The sequence below is a fragment of the Ornithorhynchus anatinus genome, chromosome X1 (assembly GCF_004115215.2).
Source record: "Ornithorhynchus anatinus isolate Pmale09 chromosome X1, mOrnAna1.pri.v4, whole genome shotgun sequence".
In the NCBI taxonomy this organism is placed as follows: Eukaryota; Metazoa; Chordata; class Mammalia; order Monotremata; family Ornithorhynchidae; genus Ornithorhynchus; species Ornithorhynchus anatinus.
The window spans coordinates 55,002,524-55,028,559 of NC_041749.1; the positions used below are offsets into that span (position 1 = coordinate 55,002,524).

Genomic DNA, 26,036 nt, shown 5'->3' on the forward strand with positions numbered 1-26,036 from the left:
AATACCATTTAAATAAAAAAAAAAAGGGAAAAAAGCTGTATTGCCTAGTGAATAGAGCACGGGGCTGGGAGTCATTAGGACCTTGGTTCTAATCCTGGCTCAGCCACTTTTCCTCTGTGTAAACTTGGGCAAGTCATTTCACTTCTCTTGGCCTTACATCTCTTATCTGTGAAATGGGCTTAAGACAGTGAGCCCCAGATGGGCCAGGGACTGTGTCCAATCTGATTAGCTCATATCTACCCCATGCTTAGAACATTGCTTGGCACTTAGTATGTGCTTAACAAATATGAAAATAGTAGTAATAATAATTCAGTAGAAATTAGTAGAGATCTCTGACCTGAAAACTTTTACAATGTATCTGTAGAGGCCGACACTAAAAAAAGTTAAGAAAAGAGAAAGTAGGATAAGGGGATGCAGTGCTTCATGATGGATTGGGCAAGGTAGGTGGTCATTGGTGATAAGCTTAACAGTGGGCAGAGAGTTTTTGAACAATAATGAATTTCACAAAGTTGAATAATATTTTTTGAAAGGATGGATTGGGATGATAAAGCCAAGGCATGCATGTGTTTCTTACCAAACAGAAAGATGACGACATAGAAGAGGGTGACCTTCCCCGAACATAAAAGACATTCAAGCCCCGATATACTTCTCCCAAATTGATCCAGGGAAACTGGAGAGTGTATTGAAATTGACCAAAAGGGGGACTTATGATGTTTCAACCATTTCTGGAAACCCCATGGAAAGGAGACTGAAGAGAAAACTAGCTTATGGCAGGGGAGTCTTTTCAATGCTAACTATGATGGGCAAAGGTTACTAATAACAGCTAACCTTCATCCATTTCCCCATGACATTCCTTATTGGTTGTGATACCAGCAACTCTCTGTCTTGACTCTCCCCCTCACTGCTGTGCCTCTCATATGGGGAGGGGGATGTTGGAGGGAGGGGGCCCACCCTTTCTATGCAAGAGAGGCAGAGTGGCCTAGTGGATGGAACCTGGGGCCTGGCAGTCAGAAGGACCTGGGTTCTAATCCCAGTTCTGCTCCTTGTCTGTTGTATGACCTTGGACAAGTCAGTTCTCTGTGCCTCAGTTCCCTCATCTGGAAAATGGGGATGAAGACTGTGCTATGAAGGACAGGGACTGTCTCCAACCTAATCCTCTGTCTACCCCCAGTGCTTAGTATAGTGCCTGGCAGGCATATAATAAGTGTTTAACAAATAATCATCAAAAAGAATCCTCTAAAGATGGCATCAATGGACAGGCTGAAACCCAGACCTGGGCCCAGCCTAAAAGTGCCCCAGAAAGCCCCTTCTGGGGCCCTCCGAACCTCACCAGAAGTATGCCCAAGCCCAGCACTCAAAGTGTCCGGGCTCTACCCCTGGCATGCTCTATCATGCCCAGGCCAAAATATCGGACTGAGTCACTCTTAGAACCCAGTCACGGTCTTTCCACCCTTTGTTTTAATAAACATTTTCTTAATATTCCTATTCCCCACCTCCAAATGGGAATAGAGGCACTAACTGCCCTGTTTCCCAGGGATTAACTTACTTTTCATATGTGGTAAATGTTTTATTTTTTGTACAGCTTAGCCCTTGTGAAATGGGCTCATCTATTAGATTTGGGTGGTTTTCCTCTTTTTAGAGGCCGAATAAAGATGACTGTGTGGGAGCGTTTCTCACTGTAAGGTTTTAATCGCCCTGATTAAACAATAGTCTTACTTAGAACTATTTTGAAAAAGAAAAATGCCAGCTTTCTTGCCAATTTTGGCAGTGGAGGGTGACTTTGGGGGCAAGAAGTGGGTATTTTCCCCATTTAACCAAGTGCACTGCATAAAACAGAGGAATTATGTTTCATCAACTTTTAGAGGAAAAATGATTTCTGAAGCATCCCAATTCAATTTCAACCCAATTTAGCCTCACCAATGGAGAAGTGCTGAGTTTCAACTGTTCCCTCATGCTTCATATAATCAATCAGTTGCTGAACAGACCTGTAAAGAGTGCATCCTGTTTCAGTCCTGAAGCTGCCATCCTCGCCCTCCCACCCCCATTTAACCACAACATAATCATCTTTGCAGTTCCAGGCCCCTAGGGTCACGCTACCCTGTCTCCACCTAGGTTCATCCTGAGGGCCAATTGGACCTTCTTCATGCTGCGGGATAGGAGCTCCACACGGGAGATCAAAGACTTGCTGGTCAATCAGGAGCATGGACGTCACCCTGGAGGGCCAGGCATACCCTGGGAAAGGGGGAGGAAACAAGGACAGAAACCAAATCAATCCAGAGAAAAAGAAAACTGAAGGAGGCCCAAGTCTAAGTCTTCTAAGGAAAACAACAGTGCTACTAGGCAGTGGCAAGACCTATGGCACAAGCCCAAGGAAGTAACTGGACTTTGTTAAATTTGGAAGATGTTTTCCAGACCCAACTACATCAATGTCCCAGTTTGGGGATGTGTGTGTGTGTGTGTGTGTGCGCACGTGCGTGTGTGTTTGAAGAGGCTCCGAAATTCAAATGCCAAAGTCTAGTTATTCATCCCAGGGTATTTGTTGGGTCCCACAAAAGTAATTTTTCCCACCAGTTGATTTAAAATTGTTACACCTTTACATGGCTTTGACCCATTCGGTTCAAGATTAAAATGGCCACTCGTTGACCTGACCTTGTGGATGTGGTTTGTTGGGGATAAAGTGAGAGGGGAGGGGCAGGAGTCATGTGCCCTAGCAGGGCTCCTGGTTTTCTGGTAAGACAGAGAACACAGTTACCTGACTTCTCGTGGCCCCCAAACACACTGACATGGTTGCCTTAATTGGTCAAAGCCTTCACTTTCACACCCTCCTGGCAAATCTGCCATGGCTGCCCCACTCTGTCAAAGTGGTGGAATCAATTGATTTGATTGCCAAACGCATTGTAGGGTGGACTGAGCTGAATTCTGAGGCAGAACGTAACAAAGCCACCTCGCTTTCCTCTATTGGCTTTTGTGAAGGAAGGGCTATATCAGCTCGATGTTTTTCTCTTTCCCCTCACTTTGGGAAATAACAGAAAGACATTTTCAGGGATGATAACAGAAATTTGAATGCCTATTGATGCTAAGTGAAAAGGTGTTTTTGAGCAAATAAATTATTCTTTAGTACAGATGTTCTCAAGAAGATGCATGGTATTATGTGATTTGGTTATTCAGATAAGTGTTTTGCTATTTTTTTGGCCCAAATCTATGCTTTTCTATCATTATGGAACTTAACTGTGATTTTTCCTCATAGTGCATCGCTGACTATTCTGAAACAAGTTGTCAAATTCATATTGTTTTCCCCTTTTAAAAAAAGTTGAATTTTTTGAAATCCTATTTTCCACTTTTGATTTATGAGTCCAAGTTCTCTTCATTCCTGCTTCCCAGAGGCTCAACCTGCCTGCGGGAACCTGGCTGCTCACTCCTCCGGCAGTCCTCTGAGGTGAGATCTGATCTTTCTCCCCCATCCCCTGGCCCCCCTAAACCAGGTTGGAAAGGTCCAAATCCCACCCATTCTGCCTCATGAATCTCCTTCTTTCCAGCCGCTCTGAGAGCCTTCTGGCCTAGGGGCTCTCTTACACCTCCCCTACCTCCCAATCCTCCACCCGCTTGAACTTCCTCCCCCCTCTGGACCCCACTGTGCTCAATAGGAAAAATCTACCCTCCTAGCCTATGGCCATGGGCCCTGAGGAACAGAGTCCCTAAAACCTGGCGGCTGAGCCATCTAGGGCTGATGGGTTTCCCCCTCCCCAGGCCACCCCCAGACTCCAATGGAGCTACAGTCTCAGCCCCCCCAGCCCCCACCACCCCACTGGCTGAAAGAAAGCGGACCCAGCCCGGAAAAGAGATAGGGTTTTGCCTCTGGCTCAGTCCAGTTTCCACCATCCCAGAGTCCTGGGGATAGAGTTCACCTCCAGCTTGGTCTTCCTTGCTCCCAGGGATAGCCAAACGAAAAGGTGGGGCTTCTTGGAGTGGAGCTGGGCTCCCTGAGCCTCCTTCCTTCACCTGGCTGCCTGGGTCCTGGATCCTCCCCATTCTTTTGGGCCCTGAACTAACAGCATATCCCCCAGAAGCCCCCACTGTCCCAGGACTGTTCTGATGCCACCTCATCCTCCTAGGCTGCTTCTTCTCCCATGGGTTGGAGTCCCTTAGAAGAACAGGCCATCGTTCTCTGCCAGCCTCCTCTCATGGGATCTCAGGAATCTGCGGATTCTTGGTCGAGGGGTCGTTTTGTAGAGAATGAATTTCTGAATTGGGATGGTAAAAAGCATATGAGATGTGGAGCATCCCTTGCCCTATCAGCAGCCCCCACGCTTTGAGCATCATACCGTGAACATGAGGGGAGTGCTGTGCTCCCCACCCCTTCCTCCCTCGGCCCCAGAACTTCCCTTCTCCTCATTCTTTCCTCCAACCACTACCCATCCAGGGCTGCGGAGATGCTAAGGAACCCAGCGGAAGAGCCTGAAAGAAGAGACAGAGGAAAGTGGAAGGCAGATTTATTGAGCGCTTACCAGGTGCAGAGCACTGTATTAAGCGCTTGGGAGATACAGTCCTATAGAATGAGCAGCCACATCTACCTGCCCATAATGAGCTGACAATCTAGGGGAAAATAGCTTGCTAGAGGCCCAGAGGGCAAGCATTCAGAAAGATGAGTGAGGGAGAAAAGGAAGACAGAGGATGAAGCACAGAGCATGGTGAGAGAGAGAGAGAGAGAGAGAGTGCCTACATTTGGGACTCACTCTGGGAAAGGAATTCCAAGTCTTCATCGGAGAGCAGCAGGTTTAGCAGATATTTTCTTGTTTGTTCTCTCATCCATCCATCCATCCATCGGGTTCCCAGAGGGACAACAGCCGGTAGGTTTCTATGTCCAGCCCCTGGAGGCAGGAAAGAGGAGCCAAGAGGGGACCCTCCTGAAGTCTGGCCAAGTAAAGGGTCTGGGTCAGAGCATGAGGCGGGGGGGTTTTTGTTGTTTTTTTAAATTTCCCCAGTATGCTCCTCTCCCCACTCACCGAGGAAGAGCACGGCTGCAAATTTCACATCTGGCTGGGGGCAGTTGGTATACGCCAGAGCTTGGGACAAGACAATGTGATGGCTGTCCTCAAAGCTCTCCATCTGGGGAGGAAGAGAAGGAAAGTGAGAGACTCCAGCCCAACCCCAACCTCGTTGTGGATGTACCCCAACCACCAGCTCCTAGTTCCACCCCAGGGCACTGGGCTCTCAGTCTCCTCCTGGTCCCTTTCCCAAATCAACCCCTCTAGACTGTAAGGTCATGGTGGGTAGGAAACGTGTCTATGCACTGTTCTATTGTAAGTGCTCGGTACAGTCCTCCGCACACAGTAATTACTCAATAAATACCATTGATGGATTAATGTAGCCCCCAAGGATGGATCCAAGTACACAATTCCCGCCCTAGACCCAAGGATGCCCCCTCCTACCCCCCACTCATCCCAGAGGTACTCACCAAGGCCTGCCAGATGGTACCATAGGCCATGCACTCCCTCTCTTCCCCACTCAACTTCCATCCGACTATGTAGGTGTATTTCCAGCCAATGCTCTGGGCCAGCCAGAAGAATGTATATCTGGCTTTCTGGGAATGAAGAACCAGACGGGTGTGTGTCAGAGGACAGAAGAAGTCAGACCAGGGCCTAGAGAGGATGGGGACTGTGGAGAGTAGGGGAGACTCACTTTGCACACTGTAGGATGCTCATGCTTCCTGTGGAGCAGGACTGGGAGGAGGCAGCGGATCAGTTCCTGCTGCAGGCAGGCTTCCTCCTCAGTCACCCAGCCGCTGGCCAGACTGCCAGCAGCTCCAGGGCTGCGGCCCTCACTTGGGGGTCTCTCCTGAGGAGAAAGCCCTGGTGTAGTGTGTGTGGGGCAGGAGTTGGCAGGAGAGCTGGTTGCACCAGGGCAGGGCCTGGGGATCCCAGGGCAGGGACAACTCGGGGAGAGAGGTCTGCAGGGGGAGAGAAGGGAGAGAGGGCAGACCTAGCAGAGGGGTCATAGTGCCAGGCCGGGGGAAGCCCTGTGGCGTACTGTGGGGGTGATGGGCTGGGGAAGGGCAGCCGATGCCCCAAGTCCTGGGGCTGTGGGAGTAGCCCCCTCTGGGCTCTGGCACAGCTGGAGCGGTTCCCAGGAAAGGGTTGGGAGGTCCCAGTCTCCGCATGTATGGTGCCTGCTATCTTCCCCCCAGGCCCCTCAGACTCACGTCATCAAAGAATGGGCCCAGCATGAGGACTATATCCTCCCTGAGGTGGCCAAGTCCCTGAGAACCCAGGCTGAGAGTGATGAGGGTTGCCGTGTCCATGGCTGCTAGGACCCCCTCCTGGTCCTCCTGGTAGAAGCCCTCCAGGATGAAGGGGAGCTGAGCCAGGATCATTGGCCCCTGAGGAGATGAGGGCAGAGAGGGCGACGGTGAGGTGGTCCGCCTCGAGGCGGCTCCCCTGGCCCCCCGATCCTGGGTCTCCACCCTGCAACCCCACCCTTGGGCCGTGCCCGACTGCGCCCGGGAGTCCTGTCCCACCCCGCTCCCCTTGCTCCATTTGGAATCTCCCTGGGCAGGGAAGGGTGGCGGCGGTTCTCAAAGAGTGTCCGGTTCCTGGGCTAGGGTTCCCCCAGCTCTGCTCCATCCGGGGGTGGCCCTGGGGCTGGGCCTCTGACCTTGTCAGGGTTGAGGGGCAGGCTGGTGAGGGTCTGCAGGCTGATGACCCGCACCACTGGGTCAGGGTCCTCCAGGCTGTCCCGGAGGATGAGCTGGACGACCTTGGGGTCCAGGACACTCTTCAGGGCAGGGGTCCAGATCAACTGCCAAGGGAAACTGTATATGTGGCTGGACCATGGGGGCAAGGGAGGTTTGATCCTTAGGGAGGGGAGCTGGGACTCACAGAGAGGGGGCAAGGGGTGCCAAGTTGTGGTGGGGAGGACCAGTTTCTCCCTGCTCCCCTCCAGACCCTCCCCACCATCTTTCTCAGGATTTAGGAGTGGCAGCCCCCCCGCCATCCTGGGCTGGCTCCACAGGGCCCTCGGCACTGTTTCCTACCTCGGCCAACAGCCCCATGGCCACCCTTCGGCCCTGTGGGCCCTTCCCCAGCAAAGAGCTGGCCACTGTTTGCAGGAGCTCGGCTACCATCAGGCATCTGCTCTGGACGAGGGTCCTGAGGGAAAGAGCACCGTCAGGCTGAGCTCAGAGAGGAGTCTGGGAAGCCCCAGGGCAGGGGGACAGGAGCTCAGGGAGGACCTGGGGAAGGGCAGTTGACATGAGGCTGCTCCCACCTGCTCTCCCAGCCCCATTTCCTGGAGGACACTGCCTCTACACACACACACACACACACACACACCCACACACACACACCCCACTTCCGGGGCCTCCTGGAAGGTGTTCAGGGATGAGAAGAGTTGCCAACCACCCTGCAGCTCCATGGACGTGAAGCTCTGCCAAGATCCCCTGGTGGACAGAAGCCCCTTCAGAGCCTCCAGGGCCGTCCTGAGAGCAATGAGGGATGGGGATGGGGAGGGGTGGGGAGGGAGGTGGAGTGGCGTGGAGGGGACAACCAGGAGTCAGTCAGTCATGCCGAGTTAGAGCATGTCCAAAAAAAAGCTCTCTCCTGTCACAAGCACCCCCTACCTGAGAGGTAGGAGACAGGAGAACTGACCACTTCCTAGCCACCCAACCCCCCATTCCTGACCCAGCAGGGACCACACAGGCCGGGGTTCCCTGGCATTCTTGCCATTCCTAGCGAACCGGCTCCCATGACCCCTGGCAACCCGGCCACGATGCAGATTCCCGAAGGGTCTGCCTGGGCTTTGGGGAGGAGTTATTGGCACTTGGAGTATCTCCATCATGGGTCCCACCCTCCATCCCTGCCCCTCCTCCACCCCCAGCCACTCACCTCCAGGGGCTGAGGGCGGAGGGCACCGTGGGCTCCACGACCAAGAGCACCTGCTCCCCTGCCAGGCCCAGCTCCAGCACATACTGTATCTGGATGATGAAGGCCAGGAAGAGCTGGGGGAAGAGTTGGGTCACGGCCTCAGAGTACTCCTGTACAAAGAGAAGCTCATACAGCGTGTTCACAGCCTGGTGAGTTGGCACATGGGCTCAGCTAGAAGTCCCCCCGACTCACCCTGCCCACTCTGCCTCTGCCCACGGCTCCCTCTGACCCCACTCCCAAGGTCCCACTGTGGGCCAAGGCCCTGGGCAGGGATGGAAAGAGCCCAGCTTGGCACCACATCTAGTTCCTTGGGCCCATGGGCCCTCGAGGACCACCCCAAACCCTACCCCTAGCACCCCGGGCAGCCTCCCCATCCAGCAGGGGACCAGTCAGAGAGAGCCAGCAGTGACAGGGCAGGGTCCATGCTCCAGGCTCTGGGCATTGGGCTCTAGGCTCCGGGCCGGGCCTGCCCTTTGCTCTGTTCTTCTGGGCCGAGGTGGGGGCTCACTGCGATGGAGCCCAAGGTGTGCCTGTCCCGCACACAGTTGCTCTCCTCAGGTACATATCGTTCCAACACCTTACAGAGCAGCTCCCAGAGCACACGGGAGGCGATGGAAGTATTCACCCCCACAGATTTCCACACGTCAAGGACCTGCCTGTGGACCCACAATCCGAACTCAACCTTTCCCACCTCTTTCCCGCAACAGCCCCGGATCCTGCCCCAGCAGGGACCAAAGGGTTGCAGGAATGCTGGATTGCAGCCTCCGGGTCCTGGGACTGTCCCCACCTCCTACCTACCAGCATCCCCCTTCCCTGGACCAGGGAGAGATCGAGTAGAGCTGAGACCCCCAGACTTCAGCCCTCCCCAAGTCTGCACTAGGTTCCCACCCAGGAGGGATATGGAGTCACTCCCCCTGGGTCTGTCCCGGCTGGGGCCTCTCCATCCTGGCCTGGGGGTTAGGAGGAGGGCCTACCAGTTCAGGGATATTGAGTGCTCGAGGAAGACCTGCACTGTTGCCTGAGTGTGGTGACAAGCCAGCAGGGCCAGGGCTTCCTTGAGGAGGGTCTTCCCAGCCAGGGGGCCAAAGGAGATGAGACGTTCATACACGTTCCTTGCCAAGTCAGCTGCCTGGAGGTCAGTGGAGAGAGAGAGGGACGAAGTCAAACTCAGCTCCCCCACTGGACATCCTTTCCCCTAGCCCCTCCCCCCACCCCGCCATCTCCCTGGCCAACCCCATGACCCCAGGCTGTCTGGGCCCCAAGCAGCATAGTAAAGAAGGCTCCACCACCTCATGAGCCCGCGACTGTTAATCTGACTCCAGTCCACAGTGCTGGGGACCGGAAGTGCTGGCAGAGTAAACAGGGAGAAGCCGTGGAAGAGAGACCGAGAAGCCCCCGCTCCTCAAGAACCCCAGTGGTTGCCCATCCACCTCAGCATCCAGTGGAAACTTCTTACCATCAGTTTTAAAACACACAACCACCTTGCCCCCTTCTATCTCCCAGCCCACACACTTCGCTCTTCTAATGCCAACCTACTCACTGTACTCGCTGTACTCAAAGAACTCAGTGTCCCTTGATCTCGTCCATCCCGCTGCTGACTTCTCACCCACGTCCTGCTTCTGGCCTCGAATGTCCTCCCTCTTCAGATCCAACAGGCAATGACTCCCCTGCTCCTTCAAAGACTTAATGAAGGCACATCTCCTCCAAGAAGCCTTCCCTGATTAAGCCCTTCTTTCTTCTTCTCCCACTCCCTTCTCCATCACCCCGACTTTCTCCCTTAATTCATTTGCCCAGCCAGCCCCACAGAGCTTATGTCCATATCTGACATTTTTTCTATTAATGTCTGTGTCCCCTCTCTAGACTGTCAATTCATTGTGGACAGGGAATGGGTCCATTTATTGCTGTACTGTACTGTCCCATTCACTTAGTACAGTGCTCCAAACACAGGAAGCAAATATGATTGACAGACTGATTTTTCATGTTCTTTGATTATTATTGTTCACTGCCAATTATATAACTCCCACTTTTTAGACTTTAAGAGCCTTATTCCCATAGTGATTCCCATGTAATGTTTTTTGATATGGGCAAAACCAATCATAAATCAGGATTGGCTATTTTGAAGACTATTTTGTGTGCAAAGCTCTCCATCACCTTTCTCCCTCCTACCTCACCTCCCTTCTCTCTTTCTACTGCCCACCCCGTATACTCCGCTCCTCTGCCACTCACCTCCTCACTGGCCCCCATTCACGCCCATCCCGCTGTCGACCTCTGGCTTCATCCTACTGCTGTCCTGGAATGCCCTCCCTCCTCACGTCCGCCAAACTATCTTCCCCTCTTCAAAGCCCTGCTGAGAGCTCACCTCCTCCAAGAGGCCTTCACAGACTGAGCTACCCCCTTTTCCCTCTGCTCCCCCTCCACCCTCTGCTCCTCCCCCCTCCCCCTTCACCTCCCCTCAGCTGAGCCCCCTTTCCCTCTGCTCCCCCTCCCCTCTCCTCCCCACTCCATCCTCTGTTCCTCCCCCTTCTCTCTTCCCTTTCCCTCAGCACTGTGCTCATTTGTATATATTATTTATTACCGTATTTATTTTGTTAATGAGGTGTACATCCCCTTGATTCTATTTATCATGATAATGTTGTCTTGTTTTTGTTTCATTCTGTTTTGCTCTGCCATCTGTCTCCCCCAATTAGACTGTGAGCCCATCATTGGGCAGGGATTGTCTCTATCTGTTGTCAAACTGTACATTCCAAGCACTTAGTACAGTGCTCTGCACATAGTAAGCACTCAATAAATACGAATGAATGAATGAATGAATGAATTCCCACATTTCAACTGCAGAACCATAACCATAGAAAGTTATGCTGTGCACCAAGGAAATCATTAAATGTGACAGACCCACTAGAAGATGAAAAATTAGGTAAATTTGGGTCTCAGAATACCTAATCTTTTGGTTTCTATCTCTGGAAAAATTATCATTTCAAATAAAATGTGCCAGTTTTGTGGCGATGACAGATTAGGAGAACTGATATGTTATTGTGGAATGGGAAAGGTCCCTTTTAGTTATTGATCCGTATTCATTCATCATTCATTCATTTGCATTTATTGAGTGCTTATGGTATGCAAAACACTTTACTAAGTGCTGGGGAGAGTACAGTATGCAAACAGACACATTCCTTCCCACGAGTTCAGTCTAGACGGGGAGAGAGACATTAATACAAATAAATAAATAAATAATTTACAGATGTGCACAGATACATACATGTGTGGGGATGGGAGGGAAGATGGAGGAAGGAGCAAGAAGGATTGGCGCAGAAAGGAGTGGGAGAAGAGGAGAGGTGGGCTTAGCCAGGGTAGGCTTCTTGGAGGAGATATGCCTTTGATTAGGTTTTGAAGTACGGGAGAGAAATCAACTGTCTGATATGAGGAGGGAGGGCATTCCAGGAAAGAGGCAGGATGTGGGCAAGAAGTCGGCAATGAGATAGAAGTGATCAAGGTACAGTGAGAAGGTTAGCGTTAGAGGAACGAAATGTGTGGGTTGGGTTGTAGTAGGAGAGTAGTGAGGTGAGGTAGGAGGGGGCAAAGTGATGAAGTGCTTTAAACCCAGTGGTGAGGAGTTTTTGTTGGATGCAGAGGTGGATGGGCAACCATGAGTTTGGATTGGAGTGAGGAGGGACAGGAGGCAGAGAGGTCAGCAAGGAGACTAATATAATAATCAAGGCAGGATAGAACAAGTGCTTGCATTAATGTGGTAGCAGATTGGACAGAGAGGAAGAGGCAGATTTTGGTGATGTGGTGAAGGTAGAACTGACAGGATTTAGTGGTGACTCGATCATGTGGGTGGAACAAGAGAGTGAAGACAAGGATAATGCCAAGGTTAAGGGCTTCCTGGGCCAATCTTCCAAGAAATTTCCGTGATTTTTAGCATTCCGTTTTATATTGAGTTTCTTTTTGCAAGGATGGTACCCTTTATAGCGGTAGACCGTGGATTTCAAATTTAGTCATGTCAGATTGAAGTCAATGACTTGAGACAATGACTTCCTACACATCACTTCCTGTCTGGAAAATCCTCAGCCCAATGGGCAAGCAAGCATAAAAGGCAAAATGGGTTTAACAAAGGATTTGCATTAAAGCAAAGATCCAGGAGCTTTCTTGTCTAGCACAATTACCTCCTACAGCCCCACCTTTGGGGAAATGGGGAGGTAGCCAGTGGAGTTCTTCCCTGAGGGGACAGATGATCACCCAATCTGGACTTTAGACTAGTGAGGGAGGTGACGTGGCAGAGAGCCCCAAGGCCAAGAAACCATACGGCATCCCCAAATTAATTATTTGCCATAATGTCCATCTCCCCCTCTGGACTGTAAGCTCCTTGTGGACAGGAACTGTAATACAGTACTCTCCCAAGTGCTTAGTATGCAGTAAGTGCTCAATAAATATCATCCATCAATGTGCTGGCTTACATCAGAGGCCCTCACTACAATCAGGCTGTAATTGTTTGTTTATGGTATTTGTTAAGCACTTTCCAGGTGCCAGGCACTAAACTTAATGCTGGTGTACTTAATGCAGTACCTGTCCCACAAAGGGCTCAGTCTTAACCCCCATTTTCCAGATGAGGTAACTAAGGCACAGAGAAGTAGAGTGACTCACCAAGATTACATGGCAGAAATGTGTCAGTCAGTATTAGAACCCAGGTCCTCCTGCTTCTCAGGCCCATACTCTTTGCACTAGGCCACTCTGCATCTCTCTGTGACTTGAGTCACATCACTGCCTTGTGTATCTCAGTTGGTCTGTGACCCCCCCCCCCCCCCACTAGTTGCCTGAGTCCAAAGGTCAATCCCTTTCCCAGGCCCTCCCTACTCAGCCTCCTCCCCCAGCCCCCCAGAGGTTCCTCCAGAGAAGCAGCGTGGCTCAGTGGAAGAGAAGCAGCATGGCTCTGTGGAAAAAGCACGGGCTTTGGAGTCAGAGGTCATGAGTTCGAATCCCAGCTCTGCCACTTGTCAGCTGTGTGACTGTGGGCAAGTCACTTAACTTCTCTGTGCCTCAGTTACCTCATCTGTAAAATGGGGATTAAGACTGTGAGCCCCATGTGGGACAACCTGATTCCCCTATGTCTACCCCAGCGCTTAGAACAGTGCTCTGCACATAGTAAGCACTTAACAAATACCAACATTATTATTATTAGCTGATTATCTAAGGCTTTGGGCACCTGCGTCAGGACGGAGAGTATCCGCACTGCGTGACCCACCCTGGTCAAGTTAGAGCTTCTCAAACCAATCAGAACTTTCAGGGTGAGATTCCTCACTGTGCTGGGGTGCATACAAGCAATCGGGTTAGACATAGTCTCTGTCCTACCTGGGCTTCACAGTCTCAATCAATTTTCCAGATGAGAGAACTGAGGCCCCGGGGAAGTGAAGTGACTTGCCCAAGGTCCCATAGAAGACAAGTGGCAGAGCCAGGATTAGAACCCATGATGCTCTGTCTCCCAGGCTCATAGTCTATCCCCTCCCCACTCCCCACCTCACATGACAGCAGCCCCTCCAGCAGACCTTTCCCTTCCCCCCAACCCCCAGGCTCACACCACCGGCCCTAGAGGGCCCAGGCCCAGAGGAAAGATCAGGCCCAGGGAGTGTTGGCTTTTACCACCAGATCACCTTGGACCTGGAATCCATGGAGCTCACTGAGCATGAGCTCAAAACACCGCTCTGGGAAGGAAGGAGAAACCCCATAGTGAAAATTCGCTCAGAGAGCTGGGCCTCTGCTTCCCCCTGCCCCCACTTTCCACCCCAAAATACCCTGCTGGCTCCAGGGCACCCTGAGGTCAGGCTGCCTCCTGCCCCCCGCCCTCGCCTCCACACCTCACCCTCCATCCCCTTTTAAAAACGATGTTAATGCTACTTGTTAAACTCTTACTCTGTGCCAGGCACTCTACTAAGCGCTACGGTACACAGAAGGTGATTTTGTTGGACACAGTCCATGTCCCACATGGGTCTTGCAATCAATCCCTGTTTTCCAGATGAGGTAACTGAGGCACGGAGAAGTGAACTGACTTGCCCAAGATCACCCAGCAGACAAGGGGTGGAGCTGGGATCAGAACCCAGGTCCTTCTGCATCCCAGTCCTATGCTCCATCCACTACAATGTCACAGGCTCCTCACCATTGCTCATCACTTCCTCCTTGACTTCTGTCTCCACGGGGGCTGGAGTGACACGAGCAAAGTGGGCAAAAAGCTTTCAGGCCCATTCCAGGGAGAGTCCCTTACTAGAAGCCTCACTCACCGGGAAAATTATCCTGGAGCTGTAGGAAGAGTTGAAAGAGAGGGAGACAGAAAGGGGGTTGAGTGAGGCTGCTGGCATGGGGCACCTATCTCTCCCAGTCCCCCGACTTGGCCTCCCCTTCCCTTACAAACTAGGAATGGGGGAGGTACCTTCAGCCCCTCCCATAACTGCTGCTGCCCTCACCTTTTCCCCTCTCCCTTGCCTCCTCCCTTCTCCTGCTCCTCACCCCCTGCTTCTGCTCGACCCTCAACTCCTGACCCCGTCCTGACTCCCTCCACCCCCCCAGTCTTCGTCCCTATGCCCTGTGCCCTGTGCCCTGTGCCTTTTTCCCCTCTGCTCTTTCCTCTGTACTCCCTGCCCCACCCCTCACCTCCCATAAGGACACCGGTTAGAACTTGCCCAGTCTCTACTGGGCAGTTTGGGTTGGGGACAGGGCCCCTTGGCTCCCTGAAATGAGGAGCCTTCCCAGAACACAGCCAGTCCTTTAATCACAATCATAATCATGGTATTTGTTATGTATTTACTATGTGCCAAGCATTTTCCTTTTGGATACAAAATAATCAGGTTGAACAAAGTTACTGTCCACATGGGGCTTAGTGACTTGCCCAAGGTCACAGCAAACGAGTGGCAGAGCCAGGACTAGAACCCACATCCTCTGACTTCCAAACCCGTGCTCTTGCCACTAGGCCAATGCCACTGCTCGAGTTCGCCAGCCTGTAAACTCATTATGGGCAGGGAGCCTGTCTGCTAATTCTGTTGTACTGGACTTTTCCAAGGACTCAATACAGTGCTCTGCACAAAGTAATAATAACAATATAATTGTGGTATTTGTGAAACACTCTGTGCTGGGCACTGTACTAAGCACTGGGATGGATACAAGCAAATTGGGTTGGACACAGGCCCTGTCCCATAAGGGGCTCACAGTCTCAACCCCCATTTTACAGATGAAGTAACTGAGGCACAGAGTTAAAGTGACTTGTTACTCATAGCTCATAGCTTCTAGTAAGTGCATATAGCTAAGTGCTATTGAGAAGCAGCATGGTTTCTAATCATGGTTCTGTCATGTGTCTCCCGTGTGAGCTTGAGCAAGTCACTTTTCTTCTCTTGGCCTCAGTTCCCTCATCTGTAAAATGGAGATTACAACCCCTAGGCAGTAAAATCACTATGGGCAGGGAATCTGTCTGCTTTCTGTTGCACTGTACTCTCTCAAGAATTTAGGACAGTGCTCTGCACATAGTAAACACTCAGTAAATATGTTTGATAGATTAAGACTGTGAAACATAGGCAGCAGCTGTGTCCAACCTAATTTGCTTGCATGCACGCCAGTGCTTAGTACAGTGCCTGGCACATAGTAAGCGCTTACCAAATACCACAGTTATTACTATTGTTATTATTATTCATTCATTTATTCATTCAATCATAGTTATTGAGGGCTTACAGTGTGCAGAGCACACTTTACTAAGTGCTTGGAAAGTGCAATTCGGCAACAGATAGAGAGAATCCCTACCCAACAACAGGCTCACTGTCTAGAAGGGGGAGACAGACAACAAAACAAAACAAACAGACAGGCATCAATAGCATCAAAATAAATAGAATTATAGATATGCACACATCATTAATAAAACTAATATAATAATAAATATGCACAAATATACACAAGTGCTGTGGGGCAGGGAAGGGGGTAGAGCAGAAGGAGGGAGTAGGGGTGATGGGGAGGGGAAGAGGGAGCAGAGGGAAAGGGGGGTTCAGTCTGAGAAGACCTCCTGGAGCTTTGAAGGGGGGGAAGAGACCTAGTTTGGCGGATGTGAGAAGGGAGGACATTCCAGGCCAGAGGTAGGACATGGGTCAGGGGTTGATGGTGGGACAGGCAAGAACGAGGCACGAAGCGGTTAGCAGTAGAGGAGCAGAGTGTGTGGGCTGGGCTGTAGAAGGAGAGAAGGGAGGTGAGGTAGGAGGGGCAAAGTGATGGAGAGCTTTGAAGCCAGTAGTGAGGAGTTTTTGCTTCATATGAAGTTTAATAAGTAACCACTAGAGATTTTTGAGGCGAGGGGTGACATGCCCAGAGTGTTTCTGTATTATTATTACTGCTATTATTGTAAATGAATACCACTGTTTAATTGAAAGAATGGAGTCTCTAGCTGTACTCATTGTATTTCCAACCCAATAGTTTGAGAAGTTGGACTGAGCTAAAGCAGGGGGGCCGGAATTGTTTCTCTCTCAGGTAACAAGGGTCCCTCATAGAGGTCAAGGTCAAGGTCAAGGTTGGGGAACACCCATTCACCCTTCAAGCTCCCTGCAGCCTGTCTCTAAGAGAAGAAAAGAGAAGGACTCAGAAAAATCCATGACCCCTCAACCATGTCATGGAAGAGGAGGACCCAGAGTTAGTAGTGTAGAAAATAACAAAATCATTCAATCTGGATTAAGTCTGCTCAACATTGGGATAACTGGTGGAGAGGGTCCTTTTGGGGTGTAAGGGGGGCTCGGGTTCTTTGCTATGGAGGGGAATGCAATAATAATACCAGTAATCATGCATTTGTTAAGCATTTATTATGTGCCAGGCACTGTACTAAGTGCTGGGGTAAATACAAGTTAATCAGGTTGGACACAGTCCCTGTCCCACATAGCACTCACAATCTTAATCCCCATTTTGCTATTGTGGTAACCGAGGCCTAGAGAAGGGAAGTGACTTCCCCAAGGGGACAGGACAGACAAGTGGTGGAGCCCTCTGGGAGGAGATTTTCTCCTAACAACTCCTTCAAATGATAATTGTATTTACTAAGTGCTCAGTATGTGTCAAGTATTAGAGTAGGTACAAGGTAATCCAATCAGACACAGTCCTATCCCATTCGCAGCTCATGGCCTAAAAGGGAGAAGTTACTGCACACTCTCCCCATTTCACATGGCCTAGTGGATACAGCGTGGGTCAGGGAGTCAGAAAGATCTGGGTTCTAATCCTGAGCTTTGCCACTTGTCAACTGCATGACCTTGGACAAGTCAATTCACTTCTCTGGGCCTCATCTTTAAAATGGGTATTAAGACTACAAGCTCCATGTGGGACAAGGATTGTGTCCAACCCGATTATCTTGTATCTACATAAGCTACCAGAACAATTTGTAAGCCCGTCAACGGGCAGAGACTGTCTCTATCTGTTAGTGATTTATACATTCCAAACACTTAGTACAGTGCGCTGCACATAGTAAGCGCTCAATAAATACTATTGAATGAATTAATTTGTAGATGGAGGTGGGACTTTCTGGGAGAAATGTGTTCATGGTGTCGCTATGGGTTAGAGACGACTTGACAGCACAAGACAAGACCCCAGTGCTTAGTACTGTGCTTGTCACATAGTAAGCCCTTGGTGAATGCCACAATTATTAATATTATGATTATCATTATTATTTCACAGATGAGGAAACTGAGGTGCAGAGAGTTTAAGTGACTTGCCAAAGGTCACACAGCAGGCACCTGGCTGCACTTAGATTATTTATCTCTATTAATAATTATTAAAATATTTATGAATTTATTATTTATGTCTCCTCCTCTAGCTGATGAAGCTTGGAGCTATGCCAACTAAGGTTACCCATAATGGAAAGGTCTAAGCCAAAGTGTCAGACAAAGTTGATTCACCTGTGCTGGGCAGCAGCAGCAAGAATCAAAGGCAGATGATCAAGTGATCAATTCATCAATCAAAGACAACAGCAGAGACTCAAGTTTTTACTGCGTGGAAGAAGGAAATGGTAAACCACTTCCGTATCTTTACCAAGAAAACTCTATAGATACGCATACTGGAACAACTTGATGACAGAAGATGAGACATTTGGTGTGTCCATGGAGTCGCTATGGATGGGAAACAACGGTATTTGAAGAAGACTCCCACTGTGAGCTTGTTGTGGGCAGGGAATGTGTCCACTGACTGTTGTATTATACTCTCCCGAACACTTACAACATTGCTGTACACACAGTAAATGCACAATGAATATGATTGATTGAGTGATAAAGTATGGTCTTCTGAGGAGCAGAGCCATCCTTTTGCCATTAGGCCACACTGATACTATTGATGCCTGTTTACTTGTTTTGATGTCTGTCTCCCCACTTCTAGACTCTAAGCCGGTGGTGGGCAGGGATTGTCTCTCTTTGTTGCTGAATTGTACTTTACAAGTGTTAAGTACAGTGCTCTGCACCCAGTAAGTGCTCAATAAATACAATTGAATGAATGAATGAATGAATTAGTGAATTGATGCCTCCCAGTTCCTTTTGATGTTGACATCTCCAAGAGTTCATGGTGGGGATGACATTTCCAGGCCGGCTCAGGTTATCACAGCCTTGTCCTCAGGCCCCAACTCTTGTAAAGGACTCTGGGTGAGGCTGGAGTTTGGATAGGGGAATTTGGTCACCCCACATTGCCATCCCCTACATGACCAGATCAAGGACAGGCAGGTCAAGGAGGCTTCCCTGATTATCAGGTGGCCTCAGGGGACCCCCACGCTCTGGTCAACCTAGTGGTCAGTGGAGGGCTACTTGGCAACAATTAAGAGACAGACTTGTGTCATTTAGCAGCTTTTTTTCATACCAGTGAAAATATTCTGTGTCACATTCTTAAGTAATATTTTGGGAGGCAGTGTGTTCTAGTGGAAAGATCCCGGGGCCTAGTCAGAAGGACCTGGGTTCTAATCCCAGTTCCATCGCTTGTCTGCTGTGTGATCTGAGGCAGTCGCTTCACTTCCCTGTGCCTCAGGTCCCTCATCTGTAAAATAAGTATTAAGACTGTGAGCCTATGTGAGACATAAACTGTGTCCAACTTGATTAGCTTGTATCTACCTCAATGCATACAACAATGCCTGGCACATAGGACAGGGATTGTCACTGTTTATTGTTGCATTGTTCTTACTAAGTGCTTAGTACAGCCCCCTGCACATAGTAAGCACTTAATAAATATGATTGAATGAATTAATTAAGGGCCTAACAAATACCGTAAAAAATATATATTTGAACACCTGTTTCTCTTTTTACATGTAAAAGAGACAAACTGTATTTTATGGCATTTGTTAAACACTTACTTTGTGTGAAGCACTAGGGTATATACAGGTTAATCAGGCCAATTACAGCCATGTCCCATAAGAATCCCCATTTTACAGTTGAGGAAACTGAGGCCTATAAAAGTGAATTCACTTACCCAAGATCACCCAGCAGGCAAGTGGTGGAGCTGGGATTAGCACCCAGGCCCTCTGGCTCCTAAGCCTGTGCTTTATCCACCAGGCCATTGTGCTTATATGTATCTTGTTTGGAGCCTGTGCTTTATTCACTAAGCCATGCTGCTTATCTGTATCTTGTCTCATCTCCTGACTGATTGTGTTCTGTGCATAGGGAAACATGTCTACCAGGTCTATCATATTATGTCAAGCATGGGACTGGGAGTCAGATGGATGTGGGTTCTCATCCTTTGATTCTGTTTATTGTGAATAAGTTGTCTTGTTTTTGTCTAAATGTCTCCCCCAATTAGACTGTAAGCCCATCAATGGGCAGGGATTGTCTCTGTTGACAAATTGTACATTCCAAGCGCTTAGTACAGTGCTCTGAACATAGTAAGCACTCAATAAATACTATTGAATGAATGAATGAATCCCAGCTCTGCTGCTTGTCTGTTGTGTGAGCCCCTAAGTGGGACAGGGATTGTGTCCAACCTGATTAGCTTGTATCTTCCCCAGTGCTTAGTACACTGACTGGCTCATACCAAGTGCTTAGCAGATATCATTAAAAAGGAAAAAAGGCAGCATGACCTGTCAGATAGAGCCTAGGGCTGGGAGTCGGAAGGTATTGGGTTCTAATCCTGGCTTCACCACATGTCTGCTGTGTGTACTTCGGCAAATCACTTCACTTGGGGATCAAGACCATGAGCCCCACGTGGGTCAGAGATTGTATCCAAACCAATGATTCTGTATCATCCTCAGCGCACAACATATTGTGCCTAATACAGTGTTCTGCATACCGTAAGCACTTGTTAAATACCACTGATTGATTGTTATTTCTTCCATCCACATATTTAAAAGTGTCTGTTACAAAAGTCTCCTTTCTTGGTGATGTCCTGGGGATCCAAACCATAAAGTAATGGGTTACTTCCCCTTTGCAGACCTGATCAGTCAATCAATCAATCAGAAACATTTAAGCAGCCCTGGGACAGGTGAAGCCCAGTGCTAAGCATGGGAAGAAAATGCAGACGTTGATTCATCAACAGCCCTCGGCCTCCTCCAGAGTCCACATCCCCCGCACACAGATTGCTCTTCTGCCATCTTGATCCACCGTGGTGATTTTGTAATAATAATAAGGGTACTTGTTGAACCCTTAAAAAGTGCCAAGCACTGTTCCCAGGGTGGGAATAAATATGTCACCAGGTTGAACCCAGTCTCGTTTCCCCATGGGGCTCACATTCTTAATCTCCTTTTTGCAGATGAGATAATTGAGTCCCAGAGAAGCAAGTGACTTGCCAAATATCACACAGCAGACATGTGGCGGAGCCAGGATTAGAATCCAACCTAACTGTCTAGCATCTACCTCAATACTTGGTACAGTGCTTGGTACATAATCAATCAATCAATCGTATATATTGAGGTATTACTATAGGCAGAGCACTGTACCAAGCACTTGGGAGACTACAATAGAACAGAATTAGCAGATACGTTCCCTGCCATAACTAGCTTATCATCTAGAGGAAGCACTTGGTAAATACCTTCATTAATTAATTATATGACATGAGATTTCGAACACCGTTAACCCTCATCCAAGAGCAACGAGATTACGCCCTCACCCCAGAGGCTTTGAGATTTCTCCTACCGTGAGATGATTGGTCCGAATTCGGGCTAAAACAGCACGAGCATCACCGGATAAAAGGTCTCCACCAGCCCGTCCATTGGTCGGGCCCTCAGGATTCCCCCTTCTGGCTTCCCTGCTCTGTTGCGGGAGGAGCTGTTGGTCTGCCCTCCTGGATCAGCAGCCTCAAAATATTGGTGGGCAACTGATATATCCCGAAGGAGGGGGTTCGTCCGTGGACACTCAGATCCAGGCACAGAAGAATGAAACAAATGGACACACTGAGTTTGGCTATGAAAACTAAGGTTTTAATGCGTAAACCTACGAAAACGCTTTGGCTTTAATGCATACACCTGTGAAAAAGCTATGGCTTTACCGCACAAACCTATGAATGCTATGGATCCATTGCACAAAACATACCCGAACCTCAAACAAAAAGTATTACATCCCCTAGGGACCCAATGTCTTGCCCTACCATGGGGGGTTTGCGTGCATGCACCAACCTCTATCCTAGATGGACAGTTTTTTTCCTCTCTAATGATCAGGGGGTCCTTTATGGATCCTCAGGCCGGGCATTCCCAGGTAAGCCAAGCACACTCCGGGCTGTTCTAACATCCCCTCCGGGTTGCAAGGAGCAGCTGTTAGCCCAGGTGTACATGGCTTTTATGGGGATGGCCATGGAAGTGGCAGCTGGAAGTTCATATTTCCCTGACCAACTGGGCGAGCAAACCATATTACCACCATGTTTTGGAAAAGATTATCTGCCTCTAACACATAACATCGATCCTCTTCCACATGGACCCTAACCTACACAGAAACTTTTTTTGTGTGGAAATGGCAAGTGGGGAAAGTTTTGGAGAATTTTGGTGAGATATTTAAGTCCCTGTTAAGTGTAACTTTGAGCCAAATTTGCAAGCTTCATTATCCATACATAAACAACTCAGAGCATGTAACAATTCCCAGATAACAGAGGAATTTCCAAAATGGAGTCAGTTTGGCTCGCTCTGGTCAGGCAACTCTGAGCATATCCCAGGCCGGTCTCACACTCCACCACCTGGCCAAAGACATCGAAATGGCCAGCTCCAGTGTTGCTCTAGAATGAGCATGTTCATGAGGATCTTTGGTGAGCAGCAGTGTGAAATCAGGTGTACAGAAAACTTGAGAACAAAAGAGAACAAACAATTACAGCCATGATTTGAGAGAGGAAAATCAAAATATGCCAGGGCCATCCTCCCACACTGGAGAACTATGGGGAAAAGAATGCCCCAAATCCTTCCAGTCTCTCGGAGTCTATTCGGTCTTTCCCGAGTCCTGTAGACACATGGGATCAGGTCTCCTGTGCCTTGACCAGGTTACAGGTGTTGTCTGGGTTAGAGGTTTAGCATTCTGTGCTAATGAAAGGTGCGGGTGCCCCCTTGGGGATCAGGAGCATGTCCAGAGCCATCCGGTTTTGCAGGGCAAATCCAGTGTCAGCTGCATGGGAGGACAAGCTCAACGAGCTTCGCAAAGCCCTCCTTGTATATTTTCTTGCGCAAAGTCGGCGCCTACATTCCTAGTCTGACATCCCATCCTGTGGCCTAGTGGGGCTCTTGACAGTACTATAATCAATGCCATATCTGGAAAGGCAGAGGGGGAGACACAGTGCCAGGCAGGTGGGAGCTCCGTGGCTCATTTCCTCCCTTCCACACTATTCTTCCATTGTATCCCCCTTACACTCCTTCCCTGGCACTTCGCCAATGAGCAGGCACAAAGAGTGAGCGTTTTCACGTCCAGGCATCCACATTGTATACTGCAACAGCAGCATAGATAAAATAGGACAAAGCAAGACAGAATTACAAAGCAAGCAAGGAAAATTCATATATCAAAGTTCCCCAGGAAGGAGGATATCCACTCCCAAGGATGCCAAGCAGTGGACTGCATGTGGACCTGAGCTACTCTATTGCAGATGGTTACATGAAGTGTTGGGAATAACCACTGTTTACATGGCCACCATTACATGGCCACGGGGTTGATCACACACCCCAGACTGCAGCCGTGGCTTGATCCAGAGTAAGCCATGACGACAAGTGGTAAGAACGAGATCAGCACATTTCTCAGCTTCCATGTGAGGAGACAGGATGAGAATGACGGTGGGGTTGTTCTTAGTGATCCCAGCCTGAGGGAGAAGAGGAAACCGTTGAGGACGAGGGTCTGAGCCAGGTGTGAGGACCAAGAGGCCACAAACCAGTGCGGACAATAAACTACCACCTGGGACAGAGACCTCCCCAAGGACGCTGAGATCTCTTCCACCGAGGGGCCACAAACCAGCGGGTACCATCAATCACCGCCTGGGACAGGGACCTGCCCTGTTCCCATCTCCTGCCCTTCCCACACTCCAGCAGAGGTTTTTCTCCAGCCTCACAGAGACCCCAGATGCAGGCTAGCGGCTCGGCGATGGAGGAAGAATCCTGCCTACTGCTGCAGAGCTGATCTGCTGCCTCCTCCCAGTCCTGCTGCATATTAAGAATGAGCCCCCTAACAGTGCACAAAGTGAGTCTCCCCATCCTCCACAGTCCCCGTCCTCTTTGGGTCCCTGGTCCTGGATTCTTCCACTCTCTGACACCCACCTCTCTGGTTCTCCACTTCCAAAAGGTCAGATAGACATTTTTCAGTATACATCATCACCATCAGTCTGGAAAGGCTATAGCTCTCCGACGAAGACGTGAAATTCCTAATCCCAGAGTGAGTCCCAACCGTAGAACCCCCCCCCCCCCCCCCCGTTCTGTTCGTCCTCCTCCGTCTTCCTTTCCTCCTTCATTCTCCTTTTAATCCTTCCCGGACTCCGCCCCAGTTGTGCCAGAGCCCAGGGAAGGCCCCTCTCAGCTCATCCTCCCTGCCTTCGGGGGCTGGACATGGAAACCAACCGGGAATAGTCCCTCTGGGAAGAGGATGGACAGATGGTTGATGGTTATGGGCAGGGAAACGAGTCTGCTCATTCTGATGGACTGTGCTCTCCCAAGCGTTTAGTACAGTGCTCTGCATATAGTAAGCGCTCAATAAATACCATCGATTGACGGGTCTTCCCCTTTCCTTTCTCTTCTCTCAAGCTCTCACACTGAGCCCCTTACCGTCTCCACAGCCTTGGGAGGGGAAGTTGGCGGGTGGGGCGAGGGGAGGGCAGGACTTCTCCCAGGTTCCCGGAGTGTAGTATAAGGGGGGGGTACTGCTGACAGGGCAAGGGCCTCCAGGCGTCTCACGTGCTTTTTGCCACCCCCTTATCAGAAATTGAAATTGAACGACCCCTCGACCAAGAAAAGTACATTTCTCAGCTCCCACAGAAGAAGCCCCTAAGACAATGATGGACAGGGCTTGTTTTTAGTGCTGCCAGGCTGAGGGAGAATAGGAAACCGGTGAGGACGAGGGCCAGAGCTAGGTCTTGGGGCCAAGAGGCCACAAACCGGCATAGTCCATCAACTACCTCCCGGGCACCGACCATCGGCCTGAGGATGCTGAGATCTCTCTGCCGAGGAGCCATAAAATGGCACGGACCATCAACCACCACCCGGAATAAAGACCTGCCCCAGGTCGCTGAGATCTCTCCGTCGAAGGGTGCGGACAATCAACCACCACTTGGGACAGAGACCTTCCGGAGGACTCGAGAACTCTCCTCCGAGAGGCTACAAAGCGGCGTGGGCCATCAACCACGCCTGGGATAAGGACCTGACCCAGCACGCTGAGATGTCTCCTTCTAGGGGCCATAAACCAGCAAGGGCCATCAACTGTCACCAAGGACAGAGACCTGCCTGAGGACATTGAGATCTCTCCGCCGAGGGGCCACAAACCAACGCGGACCATCAACCGTCGCCTGGAATACAGACCTGCCCGAGGACGCCGAGATCTCTCTCCCTAGTGGCCTCAGGCATCGGAACCCCTGCCAACCGTCTGCCTGGACGCCAGGATTTCATAGGACACCTCGTTTTTGATCTGCCGTGGCCGTGAAGTGGCCTTTTTCTCTGTTTCTTCCCTCTTTTCCTGAAGTCTGAACAGGGTGTGTCTGTCTTACCCCCACGTGACAAAGACCCAGCTTCATACGTTTTTACAGTTCAACGGCTCCTGCCTTCACACCTACCCATCCCCTACTTTCTTCTACATTCACACCAATTCAGGCTGTTTAATTCTGTTCACTAGCCTTTTCACTCCCAAACCCCCAAGACAATTCAACCATCTCCTCAGGGTTCCCCTAAACACTGGCCTCTTCATTCCCAAGGCCCCAACTATTCATTAATTCATTCAATAGTATTTATTGAGCGCTTACTATGTGCACTGTACTAAGTGCTTGGAATGTACAAATCGGAACAGGTAGAGACAGTCCCTGCCCATTAACGGGCCTACAGTCTAATCGGGGGAGACAGACAGACAGACAAAAACAATAGCAATAAAAAGAATTAAGGGGATGTACATCTCATTAAAACAATAGCAATAAGTAGAATATACAATTGAGCGGACGAGCACAGTGCTGAGGGGAAGGGAAGGGAGGGGGGAGGAGCAGAGGGAAAGGGGGGAAAAGGGGGCTTAGCTGAGGGGAGATGAAGGGCAGCGTAGAGGGGCAGCAGAGGGAGCAGAGGGAAAAGGCGAAACTCAGTCAGGGAAGGCCTCTAGAGGAGGTGAGCTCTAGGTAGGGCTTTGAAGAGGGGAAGAGAATTAGTTTGGCAGAGGTGAGGAGTGTTACAGATTTTTGTCAGAGAAACGACTCTGATCTCCCAATCGCATGAAAGGGTTCCGTGACCTTCGTATAGAAATGAACAGACTTAAGAGAGCGAGCCGAGAGAGCAGGAAAGGGAGGAAAGTGGCTGCCCACCCGTTCACCCCCGTGGGGTACCAGTGACGAACAGCCACCACCCATCCCGAACCCGATACCTTTATTTGCAAGCATTTCCGCATTCCACTCGACCACAACTCTTCCAGTAGGCACCCCAAATCCCACCCAACCCCCTTGCGTTGGCCGGAACTCCACCCTCCATTCAGAACAAGTTCTTAGTAGTGGTAATGTAATTGACACATCGTT

General features: G+C 50.0%; 1 protein-coding gene across 3 annotated transcripts; it reads right to left on the reverse strand.

Annotated features, from left to right (window-relative positions):
* Positions 1 to 1,665: 1,665 nt before the first annotated feature.
* LOC103169223 (maestro heat-like repeat family member 5) lies at positions 1,666 to 25,048 on the reverse strand. 3 transcript variants are annotated; one of them, XM_039910354.1, is made up of 12 exons: positions 24,850 to 25,048; positions 14,068 to 14,207; positions 7,881 to 9,048; positions 7,031 to 7,145; positions 6,652 to 6,795; positions 6,200 to 6,376; positions 5,680 to 5,835; positions 5,456 to 5,581; positions 5,004 to 5,106; positions 4,734 to 4,868; positions 4,100 to 4,241; positions 2,071 to 2,232 (listed from the first exon to the last, which is right to left on the reverse strand). In XM_039910354.1, exons 4-11 carry the CDS (start codon positions 7,118 to 7,120, stop codon positions 4,180 to 4,182), a joined length of 993 nt encoding a protein of 330 aa, XP_039766288.1. In that variant the 5' UTR covers positions 7,121 to 7,145; positions 7,881 to 9,048; positions 14,068 to 14,207; positions 24,850 to 25,048; the 3' UTR covers positions 2,071 to 2,232; positions 4,100 to 4,179. The 3 variants fall into 3 exon arrangements, with proteins under 3 accessions (XP_039766286.1, XP_039766287.1, XP_039766288.1); XM_039910352.1 differs by lacking the exon at positions 4,100 to 4,241 and having other exon boundaries at positions 1,666 to 2,232; XM_039910353.1 differs by lacking the exons at positions 4,100 to 4,241; positions 14,068 to 14,207 and having other exon boundaries at positions 1,666 to 2,232.
* Positions 25,049 to 26,036: the final 988 nt, after the last annotated feature.